This window comes from Sinocyclocheilus grahami, unplaced genomic scaffold, assembly GCF_001515645.1.
Source record: "Sinocyclocheilus grahami isolate Dianchi unplaced genomic scaffold, SAMN03320097.WGS_v1.1 scaffold294.1, whole genome shotgun sequence".
Lineage (NCBI taxonomy): Eukaryota > Metazoa > Chordata > Actinopteri > Cypriniformes > Cyprinidae > Sinocyclocheilus > Sinocyclocheilus grahami.
The window spans coordinates 848,732-875,549 of NW_015505473.1; the positions used below are offsets into that span (position 1 = coordinate 848,732).

General features: G+C 36.2%; 5 protein-coding genes across 8 annotated transcripts in view; 3 read left to right on the plus strand and 2 right to left on the minus strand.

Annotated features, from left to right (window-relative positions):
* Nucleotides 1–800: 800 nt before the first annotated feature.
* ube2r2 (ubiquitin-conjugating enzyme E2R 2) lies at nucleotides 801–9,208 on the plus strand. The gene is made up of 6 exons (XM_016292912.1): nucleotides 801–1,525; nucleotides 2,262–2,462; nucleotides 4,937–5,023; nucleotides 5,156–5,253; nucleotides 5,647–5,781; nucleotides 8,489–9,208. Exons 2-6 carry the CDS (start codon nucleotides 2,286–2,288, stop codon nucleotides 8,742–8,744), a joined length of 753 nt encoding a protein of 250 aa, XP_016148398.1. The 5' UTR covers nucleotides 801–1,525; nucleotides 2,262–2,285; the 3' UTR covers nucleotides 8,745–9,208.
* Nucleotides 9,209–14,197: 4,989 nt separating this feature from the next.
* On the minus strand, nucleotides 14,198–15,388 carry LOC107600926 (bis(5'-nucleosyl)-tetraphosphatase [asymmetrical]-like). The gene is made up of 2 exons (XM_016292915.1): nucleotides 15,260–15,388; nucleotides 14,198–14,928 (listed from the first exon to the last, which is right to left on the minus strand). The coding sequence occupies exons 1-2, from the start codon at nucleotides 15,381–15,383 to the stop codon at nucleotides 14,609–14,611; spliced, it is 444 nt and encodes a 147-aa protein (XP_016148401.1). The 5' UTR covers nucleotides 15,384–15,388; the 3' UTR covers nucleotides 14,198–14,608.
* Nucleotides 15,389–15,760: 372 nt separating this feature from the next.
* Nucleotides 15,761–17,943, minus strand: LOC107600925 (bis(5'-nucleosyl)-tetraphosphatase [asymmetrical]-like). 2 transcript variants are annotated; one of them, XM_016292914.1, is made up of 4 exons: nucleotides 17,933–17,943; nucleotides 17,520–17,664; nucleotides 16,470–16,596; nucleotides 15,761–16,138 (listed from the first exon to the last, which is right to left on the minus strand). In XM_016292914.1, the coding sequence occupies exons 3-4, from the start codon at nucleotides 16,591–16,593 to the stop codon at nucleotides 15,819–15,821; spliced, it is 444 nt and encodes a 147-aa protein (XP_016148400.1). In that variant the 5' UTR covers nucleotides 16,594–16,596; nucleotides 17,520–17,664; nucleotides 17,933–17,943; the 3' UTR covers nucleotides 15,761–15,818. The 2 variants fall into 2 exon arrangements, with proteins under 2 accessions (XP_016148400.1, XP_016148399.1); XM_016292913.1 differs by lacking the exon at nucleotides 17,933–17,943 and having other exon boundaries at nucleotides 17,520–17,693.
* Nucleotides 17,944–17,980: 37 nt separating this feature from the next.
* LOC107600903 (Rieske domain-containing protein-like) lies at nucleotides 17,981–21,352 on the plus strand. Of its 3 annotated transcripts, none has more exons than XM_016292878.1 (4): nucleotides 17,981–18,178; nucleotides 20,335–20,513; nucleotides 20,717–20,751; nucleotides 20,861–21,352. In XM_016292878.1, the coding sequence occupies exons 2-4, from the start codon at nucleotides 20,363–20,365 to the stop codon at nucleotides 21,170–21,172; spliced, it is 498 nt and encodes a 165-aa protein (XP_016148364.1). In that variant the 5' UTR covers nucleotides 17,981–18,178; nucleotides 20,335–20,362; the 3' UTR covers nucleotides 21,173–21,352. The 3 variants fall into 3 exon arrangements, with proteins under 3 accessions (XP_016148364.1, XP_016148366.1, XP_016148365.1); XM_016292880.1 differs by lacking the exon at nucleotides 17,981–18,178 and adding an exon at nucleotides 19,560–19,590; XM_016292879.1 differs by lacking the exon at nucleotides 17,981–18,178 and adding an exon at nucleotides 20,223–20,248.
* A 4,743-nt stretch (nucleotides 21,353–26,095) lies between these two features.
* The window catches only part of LOC107600882 (rho-related BTB domain-containing protein 3), a 17,152-nt gene continuing 16,429 nt past the window's right edge, over nucleotides 26,096–26,818 (plus strand). The window contains exon 1 of the mRNA XM_016292860.1: nucleotides 26,096–26,564. Coding sequence (XP_016148346.1) covers nucleotides 26,563–26,564 — 2 coding nt within the window. The 5' untranslated portion in view covers nucleotides 26,096–26,562. The remainder of the gene's footprint in view (nucleotides 26,565–26,818) is intronic.

The following is a 26,818-nucleotide window of genomic DNA, read 5'->3' on the forward strand; positions in this document are numbered from 1 at the left end:
ATATATATATATATATATATATATATATATATATTCTAAGTTCTACTTCTAAGTACTAAGTATATAATTAAGTTCTAATTCTATTTTATCTAGGCCTATTTGTTTTGTTTTCCTTCCTTTAAGACGTGCACTTTTTTCTAATGGTTTTCTTTTAAAAAAGCCTCTAAAATTCTAGCTTTCTCTGTTCTTTTTCTATTTGTTTTTTTTTACTATATAATTAGGGAAAAAATCCTTGCTACGTGTACTGCGTTAGGCTAACTGAGACTTGTCATAGCACTTGCATATTATTGCTCTTTTGTTGATTTTGATTGATTCCATTGTCCTCATTTGTAAGCCGCTTTGGATAAAAGTGTCTGCTAAATGACTAAATGTAAATGTAAATATATATAGACAAAAACATTATGCAAAGCAGCTGATTTTGACATTAAAGGATATAAGGATATACAGGCCAACATAGGAGGGTTTGTCCTTAGGGAAAATAATTTTATTTATGCTTTCAATTGTAATCTTTTTTATTATTGTTTATTATCTTAATTTTAATTAGTATTTACTTTTTTTTATTTTGCCCAAGTTTCTTTTTTGTTGAGGATATATTCTTATTACGTGTAATATAAATTACGTATTTGCTTACTAAAATATTTTCATATAAAAAGCATATTTAAATAATTGTAATATAATATTGTCTGTATGTAATAGGTACTACCTATGTAATAACACACACGTTGTGTATAGATTTCCATGAGTGACAAGTATTTACAGTCGAGTGCCCTGCGTCATGACGCACTGGCGTACAGACGTCTACAGGCACGCACTGTGATAACCGGAAGCATCAACAGAGCGATTGAGAAACAGCGAAAGAAATCATCACCTGTCGAATGCGTTCATATAGCTCTCCTGCGCTCCCATTAATCTCCATACCCCACTTCCATAACACCCATACCTTTTCGTTAATTCGCTGTCGAGTCGGTCTGGACGGATAAAGCAGAGCTGGCAGTGTAATTCTTTGCGCAAACGGTGCGTTATAGCCTCGCAGCAGAACAAATGTAAACAAGCAGCTGATCAGCTGTGCGGCCGAAGACGCGCAACGAAACGGCGTAATGACAGCGACCCGCAGGGTTTGACAAACATATTCTGCATCATATAAAGCGAAATTAGAGACTTATTTGCATGCTGTAGAGTTTTTTTTTTAGACGTTAGGGCAGTACACGAGGACAACTCCCAACCAACCCATCGCCTTCACCTCCATTGCGGGCAGCAGCAGATACAGAACAAACGGCTTATGTATTTTTTTTATTGATTAGAAGGGTGATAAATAGATTTATTTGTCTTAACATCTGCTTGAAGATTGGATAACTTCACGCCTAACAGGAAAAGCAACAGGATTCGAGAAATAACAAAGGAAAAATAAGGTTAACAGTCCCTTCTGGGCCCCAAGGAATAAATAAATATCAGAAACGTATTAATATTTACATGAATCTGGAACTTTAAGGCACCCAAACATTACATTTCCTGGGGAGCAGCACAGGTATGAATTTGTGTATGAACATGTTTTTATTTATTAAAATGTTGTATAGCTTTTGCATACAAACCTAGTTATACATTTGTACTGCATTTTTATGTGTTTTTTCTTTCATTTTGCAATTATGTCTTATATAGACAGGTGTGTGGCTTTTCTAATCAAGTCCAATCAGTATAATCAAACACAGCTGGACTCAAATTAAGGTGTAGAACCATCTCAAGGATGATCAGAAGAAATGGACAGCACCTGAGTTAAATATATGAGTGTCACAGCAAAGGGTCTGAATACTTAGGACCATGTGATATTTCAGTTTTTCTTTTTTAATAAATCTGCAAAAATGTCAACAATTCTGTGTTTTTCTGTCAATATGGGGTGCTGTGTGTACATTAATGAGGAAACAAAATTAACTTAAATTATTGTAGCAAATGGCTGCAATATAACAAAGAGTGAAAAATTTAAGGGGGTCTGAATACTTTCCGTACCCACTGTATGTATAGATAGATAGAGATAATATTTTTAATACTTTTTAGCTTTTTAGTGGTAATACCACATGTAATACTCATATGTATTAATAATGAGTACAGCAGCTATATATTTAGAACAAAAAAAAGAAAGAAATTGTTGTCACAATGGGATTGTCAAAATATATACTGTATATATATATATATATATTAAAAAAAAATAATTATATATATATATTATTCTCTGAAAAAAACGAAACTTGTTTTCATTGAATCCACAGTAAGGCTGAAAGATCAGGACTGTCATGGCACACCAGCAGATGCCGAGCTCTCAGAAAGCTCTGATGCTGGAACTGAAATCCCTGCAAGAGGAGCCAGTGGAAGGTTTCCGCATCACTCTGGTGGAGGAGTCGGACCTCTACAACTGGGAGGTGGCCATCTTTGGCCCTCCAAACACACTTTATGAAGGGGGCTACTTTAAGGTAAGCCTTGTGTGGATTTAAATGATGTTCTTGAATGCTTACCAATTGACTAGGTTGTTGTGAGTCAGACAAAGCAATTCAAGTCTGAATGATAATATTTAACTCTGAAGTATACCTCACATACTTGTTCTCCCATGTTTTGCACTCTCAAGTTCTTCTTTCCCCGGGTGGTGCGTTCCTTATACTCTAGAGCTCTATTTTTAGCCTGGACAGATATTAATGACATCTCGATATGAGAGCTAAAAAGAGAAGGACAGTGCGTTTTAACCTTATTCCCTGTAGTCACGTATTCTCAGTGGCGTATTATCAAATGCAATAGTCAGTACTTTCAGTGACGCAGTCCTCAAATTTACCACACAAAAAAAAATCCTCAGCATTCCTTCATAGGTATATTATTGTATCATAATATGCCACAGGTCACAGTCTTTGGTGAAGCTTTTATTTATGAATTTAAGGTAGCTAAATTCAGTATGGCTGATTCATATATAAAAATGCCATTTTTGTTATGTTAAAATTCATTCTTCTGTCCCAGCTTAATAATTCACCCAAAAATTTAAATTTGCTGAAAATTTAGTCACCCCCAGGTTTTCCAATATGTAGATGAGTTTGTTTCTTCATGGGAACAGATTTAGAGAAATTTACCATCACTTGCTCAGCAATGGATCGTCTGCAGTGAATGGGTGCCATCAGAATTAGAGTTCAAACAGCTGATAGAAACACACAATAATCCACATGACTCCACTTCATTGTGAAGTGAAAAGCTGCATGCTTGTAAGAAAAAAAAAATCCATCATTAAGGCCTTTTTAACTTCAAACAATTGCCTCCGGCTAACAAGTCCTCTTTCCATAATATTGCTGCCTCTAAATCTACATCTTGGATGTTCTGAGGGCGAGTAAATTCTAATTTGGGTGAACTTTTCCTTAAATATAAGAGTAATTTATTAGTTGATTCCCCCATGAGTTTTGGAGAAGGATTACATTTTGGTGCAAACAGTAAAACATTCAATATTTTTAAGTACTCAGAAATTACACTTTTCACTTTTAAGTCTTCATGGAATTAATAGCAAGTAACTTCATAGTACCTCATAAAGCATAACATCACTTTTTGTCTTCTAAAACATATAACTGAGCAACTAGATCCCAACAGCATAGTCTGGCTGATATATGTAATACGGCATGTTTTGAGGAAGATTATGGTATCTTTGTAAATACAGGCTTGGGTTCCACCCATCAGACAAAGTATTTAAAATTTGCAGCTATCAGGCTTCAGCAAGAAATTGCATGGATATAGATATTGTATTTTAGTAATTAGTATTTTCTTATTTTTTATATATCCTGTGAAAATTCCAGTTTTTAGAGCTTCAGAGAGCTGTGTCATTTGTTCCCGTTCATTTCTAATGATCACAAATGGAGGAAGTTAGATTAGATCAGGTTTTAGCTTCCTAACACTAAATGCTTTGACTGAGACTCATATCTTGATTCACACTGTCACAGTCACGCTGCGGTCTGACTTGTGCACTAGCCAGTTCGTGTAGTCAGACACATAATCAGCAGTCAACAGCAGTGGTGAGTAGCAGGATTTCCACTCGCAGAGAAGATACGGTTAGAGTAGCACTGCACTCATGTTTAAAGCAAAAATGACAATTATCTCATTATTTACTCTCATGTCATTCCATACCCGTTGGACATCTTTATATCATGCGGAACACAAAAGGAGGGAAGAATGTGACTAGAGGTTTCTCTCTGGAGGTTTCAAGTTTCAAAAGAGATGCAAAAGCATCGTAAAAAGTATCATAAAACTGCTTTTTATGACTTATGCACTATATTCCAAGTCATAACCTTGAAAGGAAAAGACTGACATTTAAATGACCACTGTTATTCACTACAAATAGTGACATCTGCCATAGCTCTATTTGGTGTGTGAACAACTTCTAAATGAACAAATCATTCTTTTGAGTCGGATTTTTTCAAAGATGGGATTGTAACAACATGAGAGTTAGTAATTAATGACAGAATTTTCATTTTCGGCTGAACTATTCCTTTAAAACTGTACTCATGGCCATAGCCACATAACCTATAACTGCTCTCACAATCATTGCAGTTGTTATAACTAAACTCAAAGCCACAATCACTTTCAGAATCACTATTGTTATAATAACCACAATCACAACACTCAGCACAAAATAGTACTATCAGCACTGCACGGAAGAGAGTGCAGCATTTAACACAGCACCGCAGTGTTTAGTTGAATTGCACTGTTGTCTCAAGCGCACTTTTGGCACCACATCAGAAACCTGATGAAGAGTACATGATGTTGAGATTCATGAGGATTATGTTTATATGAAACGTTTTACTTTTAGTCTAATGTGTCCTTTCCATTTTGGGACTGATTTATAACGGTTCATTTACCAGCTATAATACGGCTCATATGCGAGCTAATAATGCTCAGTGTTTCACTCTGTCTCTTTCCCCAGGCCCATATAAAATTTCCTATTGACTACCCCTACTCTCCTCCGACCTTCCGATTCCTCACCAAGATGTGGCATCCAAACATCTATGAGGTGAAAATGCTTGTGTATGCCTGTTTAATGCATGTTTACTGAGCCACCAAACGGATTACAACAGCTTAAAACTTACATTAGTAATCATAACAATGCTGCCATTGTTGCTTAATGTACATTTCTCTACCCTAGAATGGCGACGTGTGTATTTCCATCCTCCATCCTCCTGTGGATGACCCTCAGAGCGGAGAGCTGCCCTCAGAGCGATGGAACCCCACACAGAATGTCAGGTATTCTGGTGGAAATACCCAGAATTTCACTCAAATAGGCTAAAGGCTGTTCTTTTAAACTTTCTGTAAACGTTTCCACGAAAATATTAATCCGCACAAATGTTTTCAGTGTTGATCAGCATATTAGAGTGATTTCTGAAGGAGCATGTGACACTGAGGACTAGAGTAGTGATGCAGAAAATTCAGCTTTGCATCACAGGAATAAATTACATTTTTAAATGTATAAAACAGAGAACACTTATTTTAAATTGTAAATAATATTTCACAATTTTACTGTATTTTTGATCAAATATTGCAGCCCTTTTAGCGTAAGAGAATTCTTTCAAAACATTTCAAAAATCTTAAAGACCCCAAACCATTGAACGGCAGAGTAACGTGTGTGTTTGTCTGTAGAACAATCCTGCTGAGTGTGATCTCACTGCTGAATGAACCCAACACCTTTTCTCCTGCAAACGTGGATGCCTCGGTCATGTTTCGCAAGTGGAGGGACAGCAAAGGCAAGGACAAGGAATACGCAGAGATTATAAGGTACGACCACTTCATCATTTAAATGACTTCCATGAAAACACATACTCTGCTTTTTATATCAGATTACATTAAGTTTAAGGGTCTGTCTGAAACTTTTTCTCCTGCTCTTTGACTTTTTAATATTAACAAGAATTGTCAATATTTGTATTTGATTCACCTCACAACATATAAAGTACAGATGCATATAATAAATGATTAATATATTTTTAATGATGCTAGCTAACTAATCTGTCCTGCACTGTTTGTGCTACAGTATTAGACTACTATAGCATTTTATTTTATTAAAATGAAATAAAGAAGTGTTTGCACTGAAAGAAAAGTTATCTCGCACTCATAGAACTTAAAGGGGTCATATGATGCTTTTTTAAAGGCCAAATAAAGTGCTTTTGCTTTCACCTAGAAACACACAGCGTCTCCCTGACATGGCTGCTTCAACACTAACTGCGGTTACTGAAACCACGCTTTCTTTGTTTGCATGAACATTTGGGCGGCATTATGCTAATATTTTCACATAGTGAGGTAGATATATGGGGGCATGTTAGAACGAGCCGTTTTAGGGGGGCGTGGCAGAGTCTTAACTTTGATAAAAAATATCTCTTTGGTTTTGAGACTTTAGTCTTTGCAACTTCAGGGATCTTATCTATGCACAATCAGCTTGTAACACTCCAAAGAGAAAGGAAAACTTGAAATCGCATCATATGACCCCTTTAAGACGTGCCGGGCTATATCTGCAGCTAAGCCGAATAAAAAGCAGAATGAACTGAAACGTTAACACAATAAATAAATAAAAATTTTGAATGATGCAGTGCTAATGGACATATTTATTACAGTACAGAAACAATAGTATATTTTCTACCTTATTTTGTGCAGAAAATTTGAATAATTGTTTGTAGTATATAAAACAATCATAAAATTGCCATTAGGAAAAAAAATTATTAGAAAAAAAAGATTATTCTGCAGCAGTGTATTTGATTTCTTATAGCAAATTCAAAGTAAGATATAAGAAAATAATTCTTTGTAAAAAAAAATAATAATAATAATACATAGGCTACATACATAAAATTATTGTATTTGACATTTCTGTCACTTCTGAAATGATAGCTACGCCCCTGGTGTGACAACATGTTAGCCTATACATAATAGTTTTAAAGCTCTTTTTTAAAACCTTGGCTTACATAAATTTCTACATATGCCATGTCATGCCATAGCATCATTAAACTAGCATCTAACAATGCACAAAAGTGTTTAGTTTTTTTTCTCTAACCTATAGTTCTCTAACCATAAAGGCTGCTGCGTAATTTGCCCCTTGACTAAACATTTAAAGAATTTAGGGGAAGCATTTAAATAATCCTGTGAATGGACTTAAATAATGCAGAATCGAATCCAATCTAATTTAATTGTGAATCGAATCAAATTGAATTGAATCGTTCTGAATTTGCAGAAAACCTATGAATCGTGAATCGAATCGCTGCCTACCCAAAGATTCACAGCCCTAATAGCAATGTTTCAACAACCACTCAGAACACCTTAGTTACAGCAGCAGCACCCTGGCAACCGCCCAGCACACCCAAGCATTGTGTACAACTTCTATATTCTTCAGGAAAAGTCCAAATTGGATTATACCCCTAAAGTTGGCTGAGATCTAGGTTAAACATTGACTAAGGCCAGATTTGAGCCCAACACACTTCCATTGCACCATCCCACTGAAGTTCAGGACATACTGCTCTGAGTGTCTTTATTTCCCTTGGGCAAGTAAACATTAGTGAAAAATGTTGAACTTTTCCCTTATTGACATTCTTTTCCAACCAAAAAAAGTATCTTATGCTCACCAAGGCTTTGTTTATTTGAGCAAAATACAGTAAAAACATCAATATTTAGAAATATTATTGTGTTAATGAATATTTAACATTGAGAAATATATTAAAATAACTTTTCAGCAGCCATTACTTCAGTCTTTAGTGTCACATGCTTCTTCAGAAACCATTCTAATATTTGATGCATACGAAACATTTCTTATTATTATGTAGAAAACATTTGTGCTGCTTAATATTTTTGTGGAAACAGTAATAAATGTATTTTTTTCAAGACTTGTTTGGAACACCAAGAACATATTGGTAAAATTAAAAATGCCTTCGCTGTCACTTTTGATCAAATTAATGCATCCTTGCTGAAAAAAGTATTTTTTAAAAGTTTTTTTTTTTAATCTGGTAGTATGTATATATATTAGTGCTGTCAATCGGTTAAAAAAATTAATTAATCGCAAATTTTTTTCTGAAATTAATCGCAATTAATTCCACCTAACATTAAAGTTTTTAAAAATACTTTTACATTGCAATAATTTCACATTCAATCTTCAAATTAATGTAGAAACAACATAAAGACGTTATATTTTTTTATATTTGTATAATGGCATATTTTTTATGACTGAAGGCCAGTATCACTCTGATGTCTCTATGAAATAGTTTTTCCCCTAATATTTAACCATTGATTAACCATTCAATATTACAAAGCTATAAATATTTAACATTTATTAGACTACTTAAAATAGCTTCTAATTTAAGTGAACTTAAAACAATCTTCACATAAACCTGTTATAATGTCATATTTACCTGTGCCCTTCAGCAAGTTATCGAACAATACATTCTAAATTAAATATAGATGAATACTTAAAGCTACAAAAGTTATTCTGTCTTTGCATTGTGCACAGGAAGCAGGTGATGTCCACTAAGGCAGATGCAGAGCGAGATGGAGTTAAAGTACCAACGACGCTAGCTGAGTACTGCATCCAGACCAAAGTGCCTTCCCACGACAGTAGCTCTGACCTGCTCTATGACGATCTATATGACGATGACATAGAGGAGGAGGAGGATGATGAAGACGAGGCGGAGGCCAGTGGGATTGGCAATGAAATGGCCGGGGACTGTTTTGGCGATGAAGACGACTCTGGCAATGAGGAATCTTGACCTCCTTCCACCGTTTCCGTGACACTGACCTTTGCCCTCTCACTATTCTTTACCCTGACAGCCTCATGTTTCAAATTCTCTTTTCCTGTGCTTAAAGCTTTCGTTTTTCACTCTGTTCCAAAAAACTCATTACTTAAGATCTCTGTCCTTTTCAGCACCTCCCCGTTCATAAGTAAAGTTCAGTATGGGTTCACAAAACCAGTCATTTTTAGTAACGTTTCACATCCCACCTTCTCCTGCCTCTTAACCTCAGGGCTTTTGGATAATCAGAGCTTGTCAGGCCACCTTAAACATGCACATTTCAAAATGTTTTGTTAATTGCAACCCTTTTTTGAAGGCTAGTTCCCTCAGAAAATACAAATCTGTTGTGATTTACTCACCCTCATGTTGCTAGAGAAATTTTGGCTACATTCCAGTTCACTTTTTTTATGCTCTTCACTTGCTAACTTCCCTCCGTCTCGGTTACTCGGATGTACGTCATTGATTACGTTGCATGAGTGGCGAAACCCTTGGAATGGGCTGAATTGGAATGTCCTAAGCCCTTGATCACTTAGAATCCACTATGGAGTTGGTTTATTGTTTACATGTTTCCCCTTACGAATTTGTTTGGTGCAGCATTCTATATGTATATAGATATGCTTGGACTGTTATAAATGTAAAAAAAAAAAAAAATTTATATATTATAGAGTTGTTTGGGGTGGGGATAAATTAAACGCGATTTGCGATGATGTCATAGTCGTGTTGCATTGTGGTCTATAGAGCGGCCTGAAGTGTGCATATGAAGCAGACTCGCTCCCTCTGTCAAAATCGAGGGGTCGAGGGTATGTCCATGTAAACTACCCTCGTCCACTTGACGAAGTGGAATGCACTTCAAAATGGCAGCGTGGGTTCCCCCGAGGGTAAGTGCTTAGGGAAGTTCGAGAGCGCATGTCTAAACGTGAACTGGAACACAGCCGTTGTCAAGCTGTTTTGAGATTTTTGAGCTGATTTTTCCAAAAGGTAATAACCAAAAATGCCAGCGTCCAAATTCACCTACTTCCCCTACCATTTAGTAGGCAAAAACAGTACAGAAGAGGGAGAAAAATAGACAAAAAAAGTCAGAATTGCGGGATGTGAACAAAAGACTCAATTTCGAGATAAAAACTCGCAAATCAGAGAAAAAAGTCAGAATTGGGAGATATAAACTTGGAATTCTGAGAAGAAAATTCTGAGTTGTGAGATTTAAATTCGTAATTGACCCTTCGCAAAGTGCTTGATTGACAGGCGATCTGACCAATCATAACGCCGAATCCACCAGCTTGTCCGACAAACAAATCAGACAGGAGAGTAGATTAACTTAGGTGGACTTAAACTTGAAAAATTGTGTGTATTGACGTTTTTCCACGGTTGAAATAAAATACGTTCTGATGTTCATTCATGTTTATTTCATGCTATAACTAGTAAAGAGAACCGCTTAATGTCACGACACATTAAAGAGCCACAAAACAGTATTTATTGTTTGAATTTCTTAAAAAAAAAAGACACATTTTGAAAGCTGAGACCTTTTTCATACCAGAAATCCAGTTCACTTTTTTTATGCTCTTCACTTGCTAACTTCCCTCCGTCTCGGTTACTCGGATGTACGTCATTGATTACGTTGCATGAGTGGCGAAACCCTTGGAATGGGCTGAATTGGAATGTCCTAAGCCCTTGATCACTTAGAATCCACTATGGAGTTGGTTTATTGTTTACATGTTTCCCCTTACGAATTTGTTTGGTGCAGCATTCTATATGTATATAGATATGCTTGGACTGTTATAAATGTAAAAAAAAAAAAAAATTTATATATTATAGAGTTGTTTGGGGTGGGGATAAATTAAACGCGATTTGCGATGATGTCATAGTCGTGTTGCATTGTGGTCTATAGAGCGGCCTGAAGTGTGCATATGAAGCAGACTCGCTCCCTCTGTCAAAATCGAGGGGTCGAGGGTATGTCCATGTAAACTACCCTCGTCCACTTGACGAAGTGGAATGCACTTCAAAATGGCAGCGTGGGTTCCCCCGAGGGTAAGTGCTTAGGGAAGTTCGAGAGCGCATGTCTAAACGTGAACTGGAACACAGCCGTTGTCAAGCTGTTTTGAGATTTTTGAGCTGATTTTTCCAAAAGGTAATAACCAAAAATGCCAGCGTCCAAATTCACCTACTTCCCCTACCATTTAGTAGGCAAAAACAGTACAGAAGAGGGAGAAAAATAGACAAAAAAAGTCAGAATTGCGGGATGTGAACAAAAGACTCAATTTCGAGATAAAAACTCGCAAATCAGAGAAAAAAGTCAGAATTGGGAGATATAAACTTGGAATTCTGAGAAGAAAATTCTGAGTTGTGAGATTTAAATTCGTAATTGACCCTTCGCAAAGTGCTTGATTGACAGGCGATCTGACCAATCATAACGCCGAATCCACCAGCTTGTCCGACAAACAAATCAGACAGGAGAGTAGATTAACTTAGGTGGACTTAAACTTGAAAAATTGTGTGTATTGACGTTTTTCCACGGTTGAAATAAAATACGTTCTGATGTTCATTCATGTTTATTTCATGCTATAACTAGTAAAGAGAACCGCTTAATGTCACGACACATTAAAGAGCCACAAAACAGTATTTATTGTTTGAATTTCTTAAAAAAAAAAGACACATTTTGAAAGCTGAGACCTTTTTCATACCAGAAATAACCTGCTCTGTCTTGTCTGTCGGCATGTTGTCAGTTTCCTCTTTTCTCTGCGATGTATTTTTCACTGCGTGAGAACATGATGTGTAGTGTCAGAGCGGCATGGCTTGTCAGACATAGCAACAGTAACTAAGGAGGGCGGGTTTTTGCGAAGGGTCATTTGCAAGAATAAAAAAAATTGTGAGATAAGAAGTTGCAGTTGCCTTTTTTATCATTTATTATATGGCGGAAACAAAAGAATGACTGTGAGATGTAAACTTAGAATTCAGAGAAAAAAGTCCAAATTGCGAAAAAAAAAACAGTCCAAATTGCAATATACAATGTCTTCAGAAGAGGAAAAGGCCAAAATCTAAGTTCTTCCTTATATCACTAAAGCTCTCATTTATGCTCCAAGCCACTGATTGTTGTGTGTTTCATAACCGAATGCAGTATGCCAGTTTTAATCAAGAGAGCCACACAGATTTGCAATGATGTGAGGGTGAGTAAATAAATAAAACTTTAATTTGATCTAACTAACCCTTCAACCCACCCATGAGCTAGTTACTCCTGCTAAAATCACCAACAAATGAATGTTTTGTTCATTTCCCAGTTACAGTTTCTTCAGAACTGTTTTTACAGTATAGGGCTTCACCGATTCCACTATATGTACTTAAGATCCTCCTTAGAAAGGGAAGTATTTAAGGGTGGGAAAATGGAGAATGAATAGACTTGTTTCTTTTATTTCGTCATTTTGACCAGCCATCCACATCAGCAGGGTCACCTTCACAACTACATCCTCTTATGCGCAGCTCATACCCCCAAATCACCTGAGCTTTTTGAGCCATTAAATCACGGTGTCAGATTATATGGCACATGAAGGTGCTTTCAAGTGCTCAGCAACACTAGCATTAAAACTACTTCCAGCACACCTTCATTTCGCTGACCCTGAAACTATGATGAGACTGTTTAAGTCACTATGATGATGTCCCACGTTCAGCCCCTAATATTCCATCCACCAATTTTGGCTGAAGGTAATTATACTGTTATGCTTTTAAATGTACACATACTCTTGGTAAGTGATCACGAATGAGTGTCCAAGCAGCTGTACCAAACCGTTTCCATTTCTCACCGATTTTGACCGGAAATCTTAGGAGTTTATTTTTTTTTAAGTACGGGGTTTGAGATCAGTGACTGCTGAGGACATTTCGCTTATCAGTGTGAGCCCTCTCATCCCCGGTCTTATGCTTTTTTGCGTTGGCAACGGTGCCGTCGTGGGCCGTAGCTTTCAAGAGCATGCATGTGTGTTTTAATGTGTTTTATATGATGTGTCAATCATCCGATGAGGCACGCGAATCCCTAAGGTTTCATTAATGGGGGTGGAAGCGTAGACGTTTATGCACATGGGGTCTCAGGTACACCTTTATTCCCACAAACCAGCCAAGGACACGGATGCTGATTCCTGGTCCTACAAAACCTCTCCAGAAGGGAGTGTGGATGTGAGGATCGTGAGGAAACGGTGCTCTCGTACTCTCCCGAGCATCATGAACTCACTGAACTATATAGAACTATCGTTCCCGGCTCAATCGCTCCCTTAAACTTTTGGACTACGGGCCAAAAGGGCTCAACAGGGACGATTAAAATCGATTAAAACGGACTGGATTTTACACGTTCAGCAAGAGACTCTCGGTGTATTGCACCCCTGTGCACAGTAAAACAAACAAGTTCATTTCAAAAAGTGTTGTGACATTAGTCGACAGTGGATTTGTCTTGAAGGATTTTATTATTTGTGTGTCATGAGTGTGTTTTTAATGTTTCATTAATGATTTTTTGTTTTTCACATGCTATTTTTTGACAGGATTTGTGGTCCTGAGTCAGATCAAAACAACCAAAGTCATTATTTGCTTTAAGTTCGATGCATTTCCTTTCTCTTGTAATGTTGTTAAAGGGAATATCATTCTAAATATTTACATAAGGAAGAATGGAGAACAGTAAGAATGACTCTAAATCGATACCTATTTCTATTCTAAACATAAGCATTTGAGTTTGGGAGGGATGGGGGTGTCCAGTATGATCATTTTAAGACTGTGCTTGTATGATCACAATACAATTCATTTTTGTTTGTGTGTATGTACAGGAGTTAATGCAATTAAACCATTAGACAAGACATTTAGAGGTGCTTTCAGTTAATGACGGCGTTGTTATCGTTGACTAAAACTACTAAAAACATTTTTGTTAATTGAAATAAAACTAAAATAAAATGTAAACATTAGATGACAAATTTAAACAATATTTTTGACATTTTTAAACTGAAGTTTAAGTAAAATTACTAACTGAAATAAAAATAAATTAAAACCATTTAGAAAATATTTAAAAAGAAACGAATAAAATGACATAGCGCTTTAACTAAAATTAAAATGAAAAGTATAAAAATAAAAGCTTGTTCTAAATATTAATAAAAACTATAATAGAATATAAGTAATACTAAAACAATCATCGATTCTTAAACCGTGTTTCTCATTTACTGGTTTTATTATAGTTAATCATTTAGTACAATCTGGATTATACAGGATTCATAGCAAAACAACTTGCATACAATTTATAAACTATTTTTGATGGACGCTATATTGCAACATTGAAAAACTGTCGATATGTGGAAAAACGACAAAGAGATTGGATAATGTGTGTGTATAGAAAAAAATTGAGTTGTATATGTTAATGGTGTCATAATCCACTTACAAGCCTTGTAGTCTATCAATTTCAAGTATTTATGTCAGTGTGTATTTTTTATTTATTGTGGGGCTTCTCAAAATGATTTTCCGTGATAATTAACAGTATGCCACAGATGGCGTCCTTACAGCTTACCTCGTATTGAACCCGGAACATTCTTTGAAATGAATGGCAGCTTTGTTTTACTTGTTGGTGGAGATTTAGAGGTTGTGCATTTGTCTTAACATTTTGAACTACTTGGAAGCAACCTTTTATGAGTTCAAATTAAATTCTACTTAGCAAGGAGACGCAAAAAGGATGGAAGTCAAATGTCTATTCCCACAGTCAAATTTCATACAGCACATCAGGTCCTCCTTTAAACCGTCATTAATTCAACATCCTAAAACAATTTTATAAATATGAGTGCAAGCATTCAACTCTGTCAGTATCTAAATGTCAAAACCAAGTGTAAATGTTACTGTTTGCCCTGTTTCTCTAGATACCGCTGTGCTGCTGTAAGTGTGTCCTGTAAGTCCTGGTATTTTGCCAGCTTGCAGGCTTCCTCTAGTTTGGCCCAGCGGTAATCCTGGTGTTCATCTGAGAGAACGACCTGTGCGTTTGGGTCACGCAGCTCAGCCAACCAATAGAGGACCTCTTTGTCCTTTCCTCGGACCCGATAGTGCAACCTCTGCAGGAAGCCATCGACCATACGCAGGTGATCTTTACCTAAACCCGCTTCCTCCTGTGTCTCTCTCAAGGCAGTGGTAAAGTCGTCCTCTCCAGGGTCAACATGACCTTATGAGGGGAGGATAATGTTATTCTTTCAGTAACGATACTAAGAAATTGACGATAGCCTCATGTCTTCAACTGATTTGCTCATGATAGGTCATATGACTTAACTACCAGTATATGTGGCAGCAGTGGTTGTGATTTATCTATTTATTTATTATTAAATTTAGTTTATAAATGCTTTACGACTCAATTTTCTGTGAGTAGAAATAAGCATTATGTTGAAAATAAGCCATTATATTCTTTTAAATTGGCAGGACTAATGTGGTTCAAAAATAAATTGAGATTTAAATGAGTTGAAGACAGGAAAAGCATCATAAGACGCTGTGAGATGCACCTTTGGGTGGTGTCCAGTGATGTTCCCCGTAGGACGTCTGCATCAGCAGGAACTCTATATTATCAGGGGGAGGCTTCTGGACCAAACGCCGAAAAATGACAAATCCACATGCCCGCAATACCATTACCTGGAAATACATAGCCTGGTAAAAAATGCATGCAAGTGTAACTGCCTATTATATATTTTTTTTATCATATAACAGGTTTTACTCTACTTTTCTAAAAAAACAAAAACAAAAAAAATAGAATGATAAATGTGCCAAGTACAAACAAATGCTTAAGTCTAAATTAAACTGGTACATAATTTGAGATGTTTGATTTATTTGCTAGATATATGATAATTAAAACATCTTATAAGTATATAATTAAATATATTTTATTCCGTTTTTAAAATAGAAAAAAGCTATTTTGTATACAATTGTATGTTTATGTACAATTTTAATTATTACATTTTTTAGATTTTAACAACAGTTTTAGTGTTTAAACTAAAACAATTTTATAAATATGAGTGCAAGCATTCAACTCTGTCAGTATCTAAATGTCAAAACCAAGTGTAAATGTTACTGTTTGCCCTGTTTCTCTAGATACCGCTGTGCTGCTGTAAGTGTGTCCTGTAAGTCCTGGTATTTTGCCAGCTTGCAGGCTTCCTCTAGTTTGGCCCAGCGGTAATCCTGGTGTTCATCTGAGAGAACGACCTGTGCGTTTGGGTCACGCAGCTCAGCCAACCAATAGAGGACCTCTTTGTCCTTTCCTCGGACCCGATAGTGCAACCTCTGCAGGAAGCCATCGACCATACGCAGGTGATCTTTACCTAAACCCGCTTCCTCCTGTGTCTCTCTCAAGGCAGTGGTAAAGTCGTCCTCTCCAGGGTCAACATGACCTTATGAGGGGAGGATAATGTTATTCTTTCAGTAACGATACTAAGAAATTGACGATAGCCTCATGTCTTCAACTGATTTGCTCATGATAGGTCATATGACTTAACTACCAGTATATGTGGCAGCAGTGGTTGTGATTTATCTATTTATTTATTATTAAATTTAGTTTATAAATGCTTTACGACTCAATTTTCTGTGAGTAGAAATAAGCATTATGTTGAAAATAAGCCATTATATTCTTTTAAATTGGCAGGACTAATGTGGTTCAAAAATAAATTGAGATTTAAATGAGTTGAAGACAGGAAAAGCATCATAAGACGCTGTGAGATGCACCTTTGGGTGGTGTCCAGTGATGTTCCCCGTAGGACGTCTGCATCAGCAGGAACTCTATATTATCAGGGGGAGGCTTCTGGACCAAACGCCGAAAAATGACAAATCCACATGCCCGCAATACCATTACCTGGAAATACATAGCCTGGTAAAAAATGCATGCAAGTGTAACTGCCTATTATATATTTTTTTTTATCATATAACAGGTTTTACTCTACTTTTCTAAAAAAACAAAAACAAAAAAAATAGAATGATAAATGTGCCAAGTACAAACAAATGCTTAAGTCTAAATTAAACTGGTACATAATTTGAGATGTTTGATTTATTTGCTAGATATATGATAATTAAAACATCTTATAAGTATATAATTAAATATATTTTATTCCGTTTTTAAAATAGAAAAAAGCTATTTTGTATACAATTGTATGTTTATGTACAATTTTAATTATTACATTTTTTAGATTTTAACAACAGTTTTAGTGTTTAAAGATGCGTTGCTGCAATGCTTAAGAAGGCCTATAGTTTAAATAATTTTGTACACATTTTATACGTACTATTATTTGGAGAATGTTTTGTTTAATATTATGATTTAGTTTTTAACAATATAAAGCGTCTGGCAAAGCACATGCAACTGTAGAGGTTAAACTATGCTTTCTAGGAAGACATAACATTTCATATGCCATTTGCAAAATACCTCAAACTACCATTTTATACTTGTCTACTTCACTGTCATTTTAGCACATCGCATGATAATTGATAAAAAACAAAAACGAAAGTGTTTCTTCAGGAAACAACAGTAACGTTAGACAGTTTGGGACACAACTTGCAAACCAACTGGTTTAAGAGGGGTTTCCAACAGGAAATGTCAACTACAAGTCTTTTGAATGCGTTTTAAGTTGTTTAAATACAAATTGTGGGTTGGAAATACTAATTAATGAAACTGTACTCGCTTATGTGTAACATGCCTGTATTTCCGATTTCTAGACAAGATAGCAGGCTAACACTCATTAGCTGCTCTTAAGCTACAGGTTAGGATGAAATCATTTCACTTACGTCTAGCCGGTAATGATTCAATGTTCCTTTTTGTTTAGAATAGATGCGACACAACCTGGCACATTAATAAACGAATGGCGCATGGAAAAGAGTTTAGTTTAGTATGCAGGCTACTTTCTGTTTTGACGGCGCTGCTGCGTAACTGCTGCGCAAAGATGACGCTGAAGAGGACGCAGGGAGAGTCGCTCTCTGATTGGTTCCTTCAGTGGTAATTTAAATAATAGGAGTCTAGACACTTTATCGTTTATTATAACAGATATAAAGTGTTATTTGACGAGTTGGACTTTGAATGTAAAAAATGCATTTAAAAATAATTGTTTTGGAATAATATGAGATTACCAAACGTCTTTGATATCACGCGCAATTGTGAAGGACAGATGGGCAAATTACAATCATATGGCACTTTATAAAACCTCCTTCTTCTGATATCAGAGAAATCGCATGCATTAATGTGTCAGTTAGTGGTGGGTCGTTCAGTTTTATACGTTAAACAAAGATAATGTTGAACGCACGGAGAGGGTCCTGGTCTGGGGGGCTGATAGGGCTGAAGGCTGCAGCCGGTGGGCTTGAGATAACGCGACCCTCTGCAGACTAGAACAAACTTCAACCATTCTTGACGCACGCTTCACAAGATTCACAACGACCCGGAACAGGACAAGGTAACACTGCTTAAAATATTTGCTCAGCGATGTCCATTCATGTTGATATGTAAAGTTAAAAGGCAAATTTTAAAAGTTTAAAATGTGTAAAACATGTGTTAAATACTGGAGCATTTTGTCTTTAGTAAACTTATTTGATACGTGACAGAAGGCCTAGCTGATTGATCTTATCATAATTGACTTTTTAGTATTATATTTGTAATTCCTTTAAAATAGAAAATACTGTTTTATATACAATTATATAGGCTATTATTACATTTTAATTTTGTATATTTTATACTATTTGTAACTCATTGGTTTATTCCCTATAAACTCTTATACAGACAATGGGTAACTGGACACTGTAAAAACAATTCCGTAAAATGTACGGTAAAAAAACGGCAGCTGTGGTTGCCGGAATCTTACTGTAAAAAATACGGTAGCAACGTTTTAGATTTTACGGTGTTTAAACTGAAATTTACAGTTAAATACCGTAATTTCATTAACTGATATAATGTTAATATACCAACCTATTGAAGTACTGAAATCTGTTTTGTACCTTTGTAATACACTGATAACCACCAAATGCAGGTGGTGATGAGAAAGTCACATGATGAACCAAAGCCCATCACAAGCAGCTTTTAAATAATAACATATATAGAAGGTGCACAGTGTCTTTATTCACACAGACACTAAACACCATCATGGTAACACACATGAAACTGAAATAATGCAATAAACATTCATTTAACAACATTAGGTGTAACACACAACCCTAATGCACAAAACTGATAAGAAAAAACTAAGAAGAAACATAGTTATTTCAACAAAAAAAACATCAAATATGAAATGTAACGCAGGGAATTCTGGGAATGTCAATTTACGGTTATTCGCTGTAAATTATACGGTCTTTTTCACTTCCAAAAACGGTATACTACCGTAAAATGAATGTCCAATACAGTTTTTCACTGTATATAGTAGGGGAATTTACCGTTAAACATTTAACAGGATTTTACTATAGCATTTTTACAGTCTTTTACCGTTAAATTCACTGTCATTTTTTACAGTGTATGAATGATATGACTTCTGTTTGAGGTTTATATAAAGGTTATACAGTATGTATGTATACAACGTTTTTACAGTATATATCAGAAAGCATATTATATTTTGCATAATTAAAACAAAATACTTTGATATATAGGTTGAACATAAAAGAAGATTATATTTCTTATATTAGCATATAAGAAGATAGATATTTTGAAGAATGTGGGTAACCGAACAGTTGCTGGTCCCCATTGACTTCCATGTATGGAAAAATAATAAATACTATCAATGAAGTCAATGGGGACCAGAAACTGTTTGGTTACCCACATTCTTCAAAACAGCTTCTTTTGTGTTCAACAGAAGAAAGAAATTCATGGAACAACTGGAGGGTGACTAAATGATAACAGAATTTTGGGGATTTTTAAACTTGAATTCCTACTAACATGTCTTACTTTCAAACAAACACCTGCTAAGTTTTAAGCTGAAGGACAAGAACAATTTTTGTGCCGGCAGCCGTATCATCCTGTAGCCCAAGACTGGTTACCCACTGAAGCTAAGCAGGGCTGAGCCTGGTCAGTACCTGGATGGGAGACCTCCTGGGAAAACTAGGTTGCTGCTGGAAGAGGTGTTAGTGAGACCTGCTGGGGGTGCTCACTCTGTGGTCTGTGTTGGGTCCTATCGCCCCAGTATAGTGATGGGGACACTATACAGTCAACAAGCACCGTCCTTCGGATGAGATGTTAAACTGAGGTCCTGAGTCTCTGTGGTCATTAAAAATCCCAGGATGTCTTTTGAAAAGAGTAGAGGTGTGACCTCGGCACCCCATTGGCCTCTGATCATCATGGCCTCCTAACAATCCCCATATCTACTGATTGGCTTCTTCACTCTGTCTCCTCTCCACCAATGAACTGGTGTGTGGTGGGCGTTCTGGCGCACTATGGCTGCCGTCGCATCATCCAGGTGGATGCTGCACACTGGTGGTGGATGAGGAGATACCCCCTGACAATATAAAGCACTTTGAGTGCCTAGAAAAGCGCTATATAAAATGTAATGAATTATTATTATTTATGTAACTTAAGCACCTTCATTTAGGTGGACGATATTCATAAAACATTATATTTATATTTTCACAGAAGACATCATTAAAACCGTACTACATCCATGGATGAAAACAAGCCTCCTCGTATGTATTTTATCGGCAAGAAAGAAGATCTTGTTCAGGCCAAGAGAATGAATGTTACTCTGGATGGAAGAGAAATTCTTATTATATATCATCAAAGAACTTTCTATGCAATGGACCTGCAGTGTTACCGTGAGTAGCATGAAAAGCATCTTTGCTTATTTCTCTGCACTAGAGGGAGACAAAGTAGCAGATTTAGCACTGTAGCATTGCTGTTGCCAAGTCCAATTCCAGAGGCAAAAGCCCAAAATCAAAAAGGCATTTGCTTGGGTCAGCTTAGTGCATATGTTTGCTAATGACACTTTTTTATTTTTTATTTATTTATTTTTTTACAGATGCCGGCAGTAGTTTAGAGCCCGGAGATATTGAGGTAAAGCCATTTCTGCTGAAGCAGAACTCATTCAGTGATCCATAAATGCACTTGACACTCATTGTTACCTCTCATGTGAACTCTGACCCGTTTAATGTTTCATGCACAGGAAATCAACAACAAGCTCTGTATTGTGTGCCCGAAGCACAAGTATAAGATCACTCTGGCTGAAGGTGAGGGGTTATACAAGGCCACCAACCCCGCAGAAAAAGTCCCTACTCCACGGTGGTATTCCAAAGGCACAAAGCAGAGAGTGCACAAAGTGACAGAAGTAGACGAAGACATCTTTGTGACGTTGTCCAACTGCCCCGGGTGGATTGAATCAGACTATTATCAGACTGAGAAGGGCAGGGCAGAACTGAGAAAAGCACAGGAGTCGGAGGATGGAGAAGCAGACGTGAATGCAGATGAAGACGTTTAGTCTTGCAGCAACAGTGAGACGAGAGCTTCAGGGATCCTAAGGGAACTGCATATATTAAGATTGATGATTTCAGAGTCAGTCGGCATGAATAAAACTACGATTTGACATCATGAATCAAAATAATATCATAGCCTTTTTTTGTGACAGTGCCAGTGATCTCTCTACATCTCCATGATTCACAGTGATGCCTGTCTTTCAGCTCGATTTGTTAGGTTTTGCAAAAATAAAATCCTAATATCTGAAAAAATCTTTAAAATGTGCATTCTTAAAAAAAGGATAAATTTTATATACATATATATAATTTATATTTAAATGTTCACTTATTTAAAACAATTAAATATATGTAATATATAATATTATTATTTTAAGTAGTCACATTTTACATTCATGCACTTGGCAGATGCTTTCATTCAAAGCGACTTATGCTGCATTTTTCAGTGAGCAGTGAGCTCATATTGACATTGATATGTCTCCAATAATGTTTACTTTTGCATACATTTCCATGAAATACCAAGTTGATCCTTGCACAAACATTTAACTTGGCATTCGATTATTATTTCATAGATGAAATATTCTGAAGAGAGACAGTGACCATCAACTTCAAGCGTAGCAGAAAGAGTAAATGGCAAAGTGCCAGAAATTAGACAGTTGTGGCATACATCATATTTCTTTTTCAGATTATAAATCATTTGATTTGTTTGGCTCCTGTGTGCTGAGAAATCCATCAAAATTGTGTAATTATATGAGAGCAAGATTATTTGATGAATGGAAAGTTCAAAAGACGCATGTATTTTAAAAAGATTTACATTATAATTGTCTTTACTGCCACATTTGATCAATTTAATGTGTTCCTGCTGAATAAAAATATTAATTTCTTTAAAAAACATTTTTTGATTGGTATTTATTAATTTGTCATAAAATAAGGTCCTAATCAGTTGTTGTGATAATATCTGACTGCAGTGTGCTGAGTATGTGAAATTTATTAAACGATCCAGAATTATTGATTATTATTGATTATTTAGCTGCACAAGATCAGAATCTCTCAAACGGTGCATGCTTGTTTAACCCTGGTTTATCTCTTACACTTGGAACAAAGAAAGGACAAGAACATACTTTGATAAGCATCTTGACTTAATGTGCAAACTAGATATCCATTTATGCCTTCCCTTATACACTGCGGACTCAACTAGAAAAAAGTCCCAAAGCTCAACGGTACAGTTACTGTAATGTAATATCCTGCTTAACCAGGGCCTGTTGTCATTTAATGGCTCTAAATGGACTGTTATTCTCATTCACAATGAGGAATAATGTGTATAGCTAGTGTTTAGAAGTTAGACTTCCCTGTAGAGTGGTTGTGATCTCTGGGCCAAGAATGTACACGAGGGGCACGTGATTGTGCATTGGAGTAGAAATAAGATTCTGCATGTCAGATGACCTACAGTAACCCATCCTGCCCTTTTAAAACAAATGTTCTGAATGGTACGCCCAGCAAGCAGCCCTAAAATAGCATATGCACCTTTCAGCAGTGCTAGTAAAAAGTGCCTGTTTTATTATTTATTTCAGCCTGTTGATAGACAGAAATAGTTCATTTTAGCCTGTAGACCAAAAAGGACTGGCAGGAGAAATCCTCCGATAACACAGTTCTAAATCTTGAAAAAGAATTCTTCTGATTTGCAAAAAAATGTGATGATGCTGAGCACAAAAATATGTCAAAATTTCCATCATGTGCAGTGGTTTTTGTTCCAGAAAAGATGATTGTTCAAATAATAATCAGCTAGAATGCACTTTAAAGCAAATGTAGTTTTGTGTGTGTGTTTTTTTGTTTTTTTTTTGCAGAATTTCATACCCACTCATCTAGAACAGACGTTTGTGGGAAAGTGATCAAGAAACATAAGTATATGCCATCAGAATGATTTTAAGACTAATATCAGGTAAAACAAAACAAAAAACGTACAGTTGCTTAAAATAACAAAAGCAGTCAAATGTCAATATTTTGGTTTTAATGACAAAAAGGTGTTATCAAAATGCATAATTTAACTTACAATCTGACAAAGAGTGGGGAAATATGTTCAATTGCTCCATTTAATGAATTTCCCATAAGGTTTTCTCCCCATAAAATCTGTAATTTTCTGTTGCTGTTCGTACAGTATTCTAACTTTTCTAAAAAAAAAGAAAAAAAAAAGGAAATTTAGACTTTTTATCTCACAATTTGCAATTGTTAATTTATATCTCACAATTCTGAAGAAAAGACAGAATTTTTCAGAAAACAATTATGAGATGAACTCAGAATTGCAAGAAAAAACTCAACTAAAGAATAAAAAAAATCACAATTACTTTGGTTTTATTTTTTAATCCCGTGGCAGAAACAAGCTTCCATATAATTCTAACCTTTAAATATAAAATTATCAGAATAATTCATTCGTATAAAAATCACCTGGGAAATGGAACACATAGTTGTAATGGCTCAGAAGAAGACAGGAACCATGTCTTTATTGCAGTTTTTCTGGTGAGTATAATAGGGGACAACAAGACTTCTCCTTACAAATAGTTGTCAAAAGTAAAATTGCTAACAAATGATGGGACAGAGTAAAACAGCCACTGTTTTTGGAATCAACACCCCAAAATTAGTAAAAAACAAGTATTGGATTCCATTGAACAAATATGCAGGGCAGCATAATGAGTAAATTCTGGAAGCTGGGAATAGGCCTACTATATTTGAAGTATATCCCACTGGGCTAGTAATACAAAATAACAACACTTCTATACTCATATCCCAAGCTTGTCTTTGCGTTAGACGATGGGTGCGGCCGTTCGGGATTATATTAGACCTGTTATATGGATAAAAAGCTTGTTATGGTAGAATTAAAATAATCCTTTCAGTAGATCAGGACAGCATGACTGACGGAAATAAGGTGGAATGCGAGCTTTGATTCGCTACGGCTCAGGAGAGATGATGCTATTTTGGTGATCTCAGAGGAGGATCTAAAGGGTGCTGAGGCTTTTTGATGTCATATTGTGGCAAAGAAGGCAAATTAAAATATACACAACACTTGGATAAAAATAGAAGTGTCAGAGTTACTGAAGTAATAGTTTGTTTACGCATGTTAGGATAGAATTGGTTTGAGTGCAAATCCATTTATAATAATACCTGAGAGGAAGAGGACAAACAACAAAACAGCTTTTATTTCTTGCAGATTAGGTTATTGGGTCAAATGCTATTTTTAAACAGCATTTTCAGCATCAATACATTGCCTCAAGCAGATCGACTCTAAATTTATTACACCTTTGTACTACACCAATGGCTCACTATAGGGGGCCTCAGCAAACGAAAGATGTTTTAAAGGATTAAAAAGAAAATCATTGCTGCAAACAAACCAAATGTATTTTTTTCCAACTCTATGCGAAGGAGATGTGTTGCACTGCGTGAGGCAAATTGTGGTCACACCAGATACTGACTGGTTTTCGGACCCCCCCCCAGACCCCCCAATACAGTAAAACTGCACATTTTAGAGTGGCCTTTTATTGTGGCCAGCCTAAGGCACACCTGTGCAATAATCATGCTGTCTAATCAGCATCTTGATATGCCACACCTGTGAGGTGGATGGATTATCTCGGCAAAGGAGAAGTGCTCACTAACGCAGATTTAGACAGATTTGTGAATAATATTTGAGAGAAATAGGCCTTTTGTGTACATAGAAAAAGTCTTCGATCTTTGAGTTCAGCTAATGAAAAATGGGGGCAAAAACAAAAGTGTTGCGTTTATAATTTTGTTCAGTGTATATACACACACACACACACACACACACACACACACTATTGTTTTGGTCAGTAAGTTTTTTTTTAAAGAAAAATAGTTTTATTCAGCAAGGATGTACCTATTAAATTGATCAAATGTGGCTGTAAAGACATTTGTAATAATAATAATAATAAAAAAAATATTTCGAATAAATACTGTACTTTTGATCTTTCTATTCATCAAAGAGTCCTGAAATCCTGAAATTCACAAAATTATTACATTTTCAAAAAACGTTTTCAACATTGATAATAAAAAATATTCCCACCAAATCAGCATATTAGAATGATTTCTGAAGGATCATGTGACACGGAAGACTAGTAATGAAGTCATGGCTGCTGAAAATTCAGCTTTACCATCACAGGAATAAATAAAAACATTTAAATATATTAAAATAGAAAACAGTTATTTTAAATTATAATAATATTTCACAATGTTACTGTTTTTTTACTGCATGTTTGATTAAATAAATGCAACCTCGGTGAGACTTTTTTCAAAAACATTAATAAATCTGTATATACAGTAATATTATATTAAATTATACTGTATTAGCTTGGCAGACAGTCTGAAAGAAAACAGCAACCTGCAGCTTAAATAATGCACAAATAAAGAGTCTAATCGATGTTTAGTTGTTTATATCATGCAATTAATGCCTATTATTACCACCTTTTATTAGAGGATCAGTGCCTTTGAAAGCCCATAATATAGAGGTACTAGTTGCGAGTCCCACACATGTCATGCAGTGGTGTCAGCATGCAGCATGTCTAGTGCTTGTGAAGGCAAAACATAAATATTGTTATCTCACACCCAAGGGCCTCTGGGTGCCCCCAGGAGCCCCTGCCTCATCTCAGCTCTGGCATGGCGGTGGGCTCTTTAGACTTTGGCTAGGGTACCCAAGGAGGCTCCCAGGAGCCCAAAGCCGATGTTTTGCATCAGCGAGCGCCATATTCTTGAGAAAATCTGACTGTGTAGTTGGTTTTGCTGTTGATTGAGCTTGCAGTGAGACTACATTTTTATTTGTTGGGAATAACAGTCAAAGACTCTCTCGAATCACGTATTAATGACTTAAAGTGCCATTGGTTTGAACAGACAAGACAGCAGAGGCACAGCACAAAAACGACCAGCCTGTGTGCGGTGTGGACAGCAAGTGTCCACGTCCCTCCGATCGTTTGCTGAGTCAGGAGGCACCCACTCGCGCTGCTCTCTTTTGCTTTCCTCTATATTCTTATCTCATTGACCCATGAGCTTTGACTTTATGCTCAAGTGACGTCTGATTTCAGAGCTCAGATCCCGCCATGCGTCCCGGGAAGCGCCGGATCCCTGTTTTCGGTGGAGTATGAACTTGTCTCCTCTACCGCAGGATCCACTGGATCGTTTCTGCCTGGATGTGTGTGTTTACAGTCGGATCGTTGCGCACCTGACACTCTTTCACTTTGCCAGCGCGTGTTTAATGAATGAACCGTTCGATTTTTCATTCTGCTGAGGGATTGTACCGTGTCCGACCTTCATTGCGGAAAACAGCCGGAGACTGATGTGAAAGCCCGCCGCTGAAGTACGTGCTCCCCGAGCCTTGATCCAGTGGACGGTTGTTGTGATCATGTAAGTATGCATATGATTCTTCCTTTGCCATGACCGAAGCCCCTATAGCGCAAAATTAACAGTTATGCTACAGTACCATGACATAAATATCAATGCACTAACTGTTACTGGGCATTGACACATTGACATTTGCACGCATGCATAGGCTGTGTGTGCAATAATATTAACAACAATAATTAATATACATATATATATATATATATATATATATATATATATATATATATTGTGAGATATACACTATTAAAATATAT

Bases quoted from the DNA above. Each gene is read 5' to 3' on its own strand.
- ube2r2 (XM_016292912.1), top strand. From the start codon at position 2,286: ATGGCACACCAGCAGATGCCGAGCTCTCAGAAAGCTCTGATGCTGGAA. The intron at 2,463-4,936 runs GTAAGCCTTGTG...CTCTTTCCCCAG, and splicing joins ATGAAGGGGGCTACTTTAAG to GCCCATATAAAATTTCCTAT. The intron at 5,782-8,488 runs GTACGACCACTT...CATTGTGCACAG, and splicing joins GAATACGCAGAGATTATAAG to GAAGCAGGTGATGTCCACTA.
- LOC107600926 (XM_016292915.1), bottom strand. From the start codon at position 15,383: ATGGTATTGCGGGCATGTGGATTTGTCATTTTTCGGCGTTTGGTCCAG. The intron at 14,929-15,259 runs GTGCATCTCACA...TCCCCTCATAAG, and splicing joins TCACTGGACACCACCCAAAG to GTCATGTTGACCCTGGAGAG.
- LOC107600925 (XM_016292914.1), bottom strand. From the start codon at position 16,593: ATGGTATTGCGGGCATGTGGATTTGTCATTTTTCGGCGTTTGGTCCAG. The intron at 16,139-16,469 runs GTGCATCTCACA...TCCCCTCATAAG, and splicing joins TCACTGGACACCACCCAAAG to GTCATGTTGACCCTGGAGAG.
- LOC107600903 (XM_016292878.1), top strand. From the start codon at position 20,363: ATGGATGAAAACAAGCCTCCTCGTATGTATTTTATCGGCAAGAAAGAA. The intron at 20,514-20,716 runs GTGAGTAGCATG...ATTTTTTTACAG, and splicing joins AATGGACCTGCAGTGTTACC to ATGCCGGCAGTAGTTTAGAG. The intron at 20,752-20,860 runs GTAAAGCCATTT...TTTCATGCACAG, and splicing joins TAGAGCCCGGAGATATTGAG to GAAATCAACAACAAGCTCTG.